At 40.0% G+C, this 6,000-nt stretch overlaps 1 protein-coding gene across 1 annotated transcript; it reads right to left on the reverse strand.

Annotated features, from left to right (window-relative positions):
* Window positions 1-73: 73 nt before the first annotated feature.
* LOC145861683 (equistatin-like) lies at window positions 74-1,850 on the reverse strand. The gene is made up of 5 exons (XM_082964534.1): window positions 1,814-1,850; window positions 1,247-1,310; window positions 471-602; window positions 281-376; window positions 74-197 (listed from the first exon to the last, which is right to left on the reverse strand). The coding sequence occupies exons 2-4, from the start codon at window positions 1,296-1,298 to the stop codon at window positions 297-299; spliced, it is 264 nt and encodes an 87-aa protein (XP_082820660.1). The 5' UTR covers window positions 1,299-1,310; window positions 1,814-1,850; the 3' UTR covers window positions 74-197; window positions 281-296.
* Between the last annotated feature and the right edge of the window lie 4,150 nt (window positions 1,851-6,000).

Here is a 6,000-nt window from a genome sequence, read left to right on the forward strand (position 1 = left end):
CGGTAATACAGTCCTACTCCTTCCTCCATTTCCCAGAAATGGACTGGTTCAGATAATCACACCAACAATAAAGTAAGTAAATCAACAGTTTAATCTCTGGATTTCTTCATGCATTTATATGGGGCGTGAATCAGTTCCTGTCGTACAGTAAAGACAACTGTCCGTCTTTTCAAAGACTTCATTCCAACGCCTTTCATCTACAATTAGACAAAAAACATTAACATCCAGAATCAGCTGCAAAGAAATAACATTTAGTGAATGAGTATGTATATACACACACCTTGGTGGAACAGTTGCTAGCAGTTGATAGCAGTGCCTGGTGGAGTCTCCGTACCCTGAATCTTCTGTCCAGTAGTGGTCACACACCAACAGTAACCTACCAGAAATAGACATGTTGCACATACAATATTTACTGTAACATTCAACTGAATTGGAGAATTTAGTGTGTGTATATGTGCGTCCGTGTTAACCTGTAGAGCCCGAACATTGCTTAGGGGTGTATCGTCCAGCGGCGTCACACGTGGGGATGTAGGCTCCAATTGGGCCATGTGTCGCGGCATATCTAGCACGCTCACAGGGGGTCATGGGTCGTAACGTAGCATCTGGACACAGGTAACATAGATTGATTGTAATGTGGACATAACATTGCAGCACATGCATGCCGGAATCTTGGGTTGCGTCCCATATGGGCCCTGGTCAGAAGTATTTTATACGGAATATGTTCCATTTCAGATGTAACCTAGGTACTTCCTGGCTAAATACTGAAATTGCGCTACTTGTTTAAAAGCCCTGTGCAGTCAATTCAGTTTCTGTCTTTTGTATAACAGCTGATGAAACTAAGACTGAAAGTGGGGGTAAGTTGTGTCAGTGTTACTTCCTGACAATCCAATCATACATCCAGTTGAATGATCAAACCATTCATATCAGAATACCTCAGTCCAGCATCTAGACACCAATATACATCTCTGGAACAAGAGGAGTGGCAGGTAGCCTAGCGGTTAGAGAGTTGGGCCAGTAACACAAAGGTTCCTAGTTTTAATCCCTGAATGTCAAGTTAAAATATCTGTCTATGTGCCCTTGAGCAAGACAACCTTCTCTCCAGTGTCACGGTTGATAATGGCTGCCCAAGGGACAACTGGTTATGAAACAAAACATTAATACGTACGTGTGTGAATAGGACAGATCAACACCCACTAACGTTTTTATTCAAATGTTGGTGAGTAAGTGTGAGGTACATCACTCTTACCTCCCAGAGCAAAAGCTGTGCTAACAAGCAGAATGATGGTCAATATCGCCATGGTGATAGTCTCCTGAGAGAGAGAGCGAACAAGAGCGAGATTAGTTGAGCATTTTAAATCATCTGGAATGGCTGTGGGTACTAGAGGAGAGGTTGAGGAAACCCTGTGTTAAGTACAAAACTTATGCAACAATTGCTAAACCCAGTCCTGAGGACCCCAACAAGCGAGTATCGGCAACACGGCGCGCTACGATTCTTCCACTAAAATTCAGGTATCATCTAATCTATTGTATGTGGTTGAAGAGCCTGGCACACAGGAATATGAATCCTTCCCAAATGGCTCCTCATTCCTTATGTAGTGAACCACCTTTGACGAGGGCCCACAGTGCACTACGCAGGGAAGGGGAAGCAGACTAGATCTTGACAGAGACTTCTATTCACTACAAAGGTAACTATTAGTCTATGCTCTTAAATTCAGGGGGGTCATATATAGTGCACTACACTTGACCAGGGCCACATAAGATTAACGTGCCATTTGAGAGGCAGCAAGTCTACTAAATAATATCACAAGCTCACCTTCTGCACTCTTCCAAGGGATTCACTGGTTGTCTCTCTGTTGTCTGTGAGTTATGGTCTACCTCTTCCACCTCTCCTTTTAAAGGATCTGTCACAGGTGTGACTAGTTGCCTCATTAACCCAACAAGAGATCCCGATGTCGGCCATTAGCTGGTGGTGTAAAGTACTTATGTAAAAATTCTTTAAAGTACTACTTAAGTAGTATTTTGGGGTATCTTTACTTTACTACTTCTATTTATTTCAACTTTCACTTCACTACATTCCTAAAGAAAATAATGTACTTTTTACTCCATACATTTTCCCCGACACCCAAAAGTACTCGTTAGATTTTGAATGATTAGCAGGACAGAAAAAATGGTCTAATTCACACACTTATCAAGAGAACATCCCTGGTCATCCCTACTGCCTCTGATCTAACAGACTCACTAAACACAAATGCTTCCTTTGCAAATTATGTCTGAGAGTTGGTGTGACACTGGCTATCCGTAATCAAATAAAAAAACAAGAAAATGGTGCCGTCTGGTTTGCTTAATATAATGAATTTGAAATGATTTATACTTTTACTTTTGAACTTAAGTATATTTTATCAATTACATTTCATGTTGATACTTCAGTATATTTGCTGAAACTTTTAAAACTTTACTCAAGTAATATTTACTGGGTGATTTACACTTTTACTTGAGTCATTTTCTCTGAAGGAATCTTCATAGGCAGTGAAGAGAGTAGTAGAGGAAGATGGGTCCAGTTTCAAGGGATCCTGAGAGGCTCCCTGTGAGTATGCCGAGGCCAATAGAGAGTGATAGGAATAACATGTGTTTCAGTAAGGTTGGTTTCTTAGCATTCATAGCCATGGTTATCAACTGTACCGCAGAAATGGAACATAAATCACTGAAAATATATGTTGTGGCGGTAGCTGCAGATAACTCGTTGGGTTATGAGATTTTACCGCAGAAGAGTTATAAGGTGTGATGAACGATAGTGTCCCGTTTTCCCAGGCTGCCGGCCTGCTGTAGGACAAAGCCCATGCGGTAGAACTCAGCTCACGTAGACTTGCATCCTAGCCCATGTAGACTTGCATCTTCAGAGCGTAGCTGGATTGTGCGTCACATGCAATCAATCGAATCAATCAAATTGATTGATAAAGCCCATCTTACGTCAGCTGATGTCACAAAGTGCTGTACAGAAACCCAGCCTAAAACCCCAAACAGCAAGCATTGCAGGTGTAGAAGCACGGTGGATAGGAAAAACTCCCTAGAAAGGCCAGAACCTAGGAAGAAACCTAGAGAGGAACCAGGCTATGAGGGGTGGCCAGTCCTCTTCTGGCTGTGCCAGGTGGAGATTATAACAGAACATGGCTAAGATGTTCAAATGTTCATAGATGACCAGCAGGGTCAAATAATAATAATCACAGTTGTCGTCGATCATTCAGAGTATCTCTATCGCTCCTGCTGTCTCTAGAGAGTTGAAAACAGCAGGTCTGGGACAGGTAGCACGTCCGGTGAACAGGTCAGGGCTCGATAGCCGCAGCAGAACAGTTGAAACTGGAGCATCAGCATGGCCAGGTGGACTGGGGACCACCCATATCTTGTTGTTGGGGACCACCACCCATAAAAAAACAGTTTCTGGCTAAAGAGACAAGACTAACAAGGGAAATCCATGAACTAATAGTACAGGTAGATAGCAATAAAAAAATATACTACAGAGGTACAAAATAAGTTAGAGAAAAAACAAATCGAACATGTGGAACTTATTCAAGAACAATCTAATGTAATCTATTACAAAAATAAAGCAAAGTGTATGGAATATGGAGAAAAATGCAGCAATTATTCCTGAATCTCCCATACAGGAACGCTAACAAAAATGATTTGCATAAAATCGTTACTGAAGACGGAGTCATCTATGATTCTCCCAATGATATTTTAGAAGAGGAAGCTAATTATTTTAGGCAGATGTTCACTTTTCCGTCTCATCCTTTCCCACTGAATGAAGATTGTACATTTACATTTAAATTTGAACATTTAGCAGATGCTCTTATCCAGAGCGACTTACAGTAGTGAATGCATGCATTTCGTACATTTCATACATTTTTTTTTCTGTATTATGGTAAGCAATTCTTTCCAAATAATATAAAAACTGGAAAATTAACAAATGTACAGAAAGATCAGTGCGAAGACCAAATTACAGAAGAAAAACGTTTTGAAACTATTAAATCCTTTCAGTCTGGGAAAATCCCAGGGCTTGATGGCATACCAGTAGAGGTATATCAAGTGTTTTTTTTATATACTAAAAGCTCCATTGTTAGATTTGTTTTAACCTGTTAGGGCTAGGGGGCAGTATTGACACGGCTGGATAAAAAACATACCCGATTTAATCTGGTTACCACTCCTACCCAGTAACTAGAATATGCATATACTTATTACATATGGATAGAAAACACCCTAAAGTTTCTAAAACTGTTTGAATGGTGTCTGTGAGTATAACAGAACTCAAATGGCAGGTCAAAACCTGAGAGATTCCTTTACAGGAAGTGGCCTGTCTGACCATTTCTTGAACTTCTTTTCCATCTCTATCTTTTACTAAGGATCTCTGCTCTAACGTGACACTTCCCACGTCTTCCATAGGCGCTCAGAGCCCGGGAAAAAACAGAATGTCGTCATTCCAGCCCCAGGCTGAAACACATTATCGCCTTTCTCAAGTGGCCGATCAAGGGACTCTGGGCTTGTGCGCGTGACCCGACCGCCCCCGCCTTTGTGATTTTTTCCTCTGTTTGCCGAAAAGGAGATTCCCTGTCGGAATATTATCGCTTTTCTACGAGAAAAATGGCGTAAAAATTGATTTTAAACAGCGGTTGACATGCTTCGAAGTACGGTAATGGAATATTTAGAATTTTATTGTCACGAATTGCGCCATGCGCGCGACACTTCTTTACCATTTCGGATAGTGTCTGGAACGCACGGACAAAACGCCGCTATTCGGATATAACGATGGATTATTTTGGACCAAACCAACATTTGTTATTGAAGTAGCAGACCTGGGAGTGCATTCTGACGAAGACAACAAAAGGTAATCAAACTTTTATAATAGTAAATATGATTATGGTGAGTGCTAAACTTGCCGGGTGTCTAAATAGCGAGCCCGTGATGCCTGGGCTATGTACTTAGAATATTGCAAAATGTGCTTTCACCAAAAAGCTATTTTAAAATCGGACATATCGAGTGCATAGAGGAGGTCTGTATCTATAATTCTTAAAATAATTGTTATGCTTTTTGTCAACGTTTATCGTGAGTAATTTAGTAAAATGTTAGCGAATTCCCGGGAAGTTTGCGGGGGGTATGCTAGTTCTGAACGTCACATGCTAAGCTGGTTTTTGATATAAATATGAACTTGATTGAACAAAACATGCATGTATTGTATAACATAATGTCCTAGGGTTGTCATCTGATGAAGATCATCAAAGGTGAGTGCTGCATTTAGCTGTCTTCTGGGTTTTTGTGACATTATATGCTAGCTTGAAAAATGGGTGTCTGATTATTTCTGGCTTGGTACTCTGCTGACATAATCTAATGTTTTGCTTTCGTTGTAAAGCCTTTTTGAAATCGGACAGTGTGGTTAGATTAACGAGAGTCTTGTCTTTAAATAGCTGTAAAATAGTCATATGTTTGAGAAATTGAAGTAATAGGATTTTTAAGGTTTTGAAATTCGCGCCACAGGCTGCAAGTGGCTGTTACGTAGCTATGAAAATCAGATCCAATAACAACATTAGAGGATTAGATATCCAAGGTTTAAAACAAAGGTGTCCATGTATTTCGATGGCTCAAGTTTTAAATTAAGTCCGCAAGCTAGATCTCTGCAATGTGTCATTGAAGATCTAGATAACTTTTCTGTACTCTCTGGACATAAACCTAATTATGATAAGTGTTCAATATTATGTATTGAATCCTTCAAAATTTTGACTTTTACATTATCCTGCAGTTTACCCATAAAATGGGCTGATGGTGAAGTAGACATACTCAGTATTCATATCACAAAAGATATAAATAAGCTCTACACAATGAATTTCAAAATAGAATGTGCCCATCTATATAATGAATATGAATTGGGTGGGTTGAGATTATTCAACATAAAAGCACTAAACCTCTCTCTAAAAGCTTCACTCATTCAAAGGTTTTACTTGAACCCTATATGGT

Source organism: Salmo salar, chromosome 18 (genome assembly GCF_965601325.2).
Source record: "Salmo salar chromosome 18, fSalSal1, whole genome shotgun sequence".
NCBI classification, from domain to species: domain Eukaryota; kingdom Metazoa; phylum Chordata; class Actinopteri; order Salmoniformes; family Salmonidae; genus Salmo; species Salmo salar.

Coding starts and splice junctions, on each gene's coding strand:
- LOC145861683 (XM_082964534.1), bottom strand. CDS start 1,298: ATGGCGATATTGACCATCATTCTGCTTGTTAGCACAGCTTTTGCTCTG. Junction 603..1,246: donor CACAGCTTTTGCTCTGGGAG/GTAAGAGTGATG, acceptor ACCTGTGTCCAG/ATGCTACGTTACGACCCATG. Junction 377..470: donor GCAATGTTCGGGCTCTACAG/GTTAACACGGAC, acceptor TATTTCTGGTAG/GTTACTGTTGGTGTGTGACC.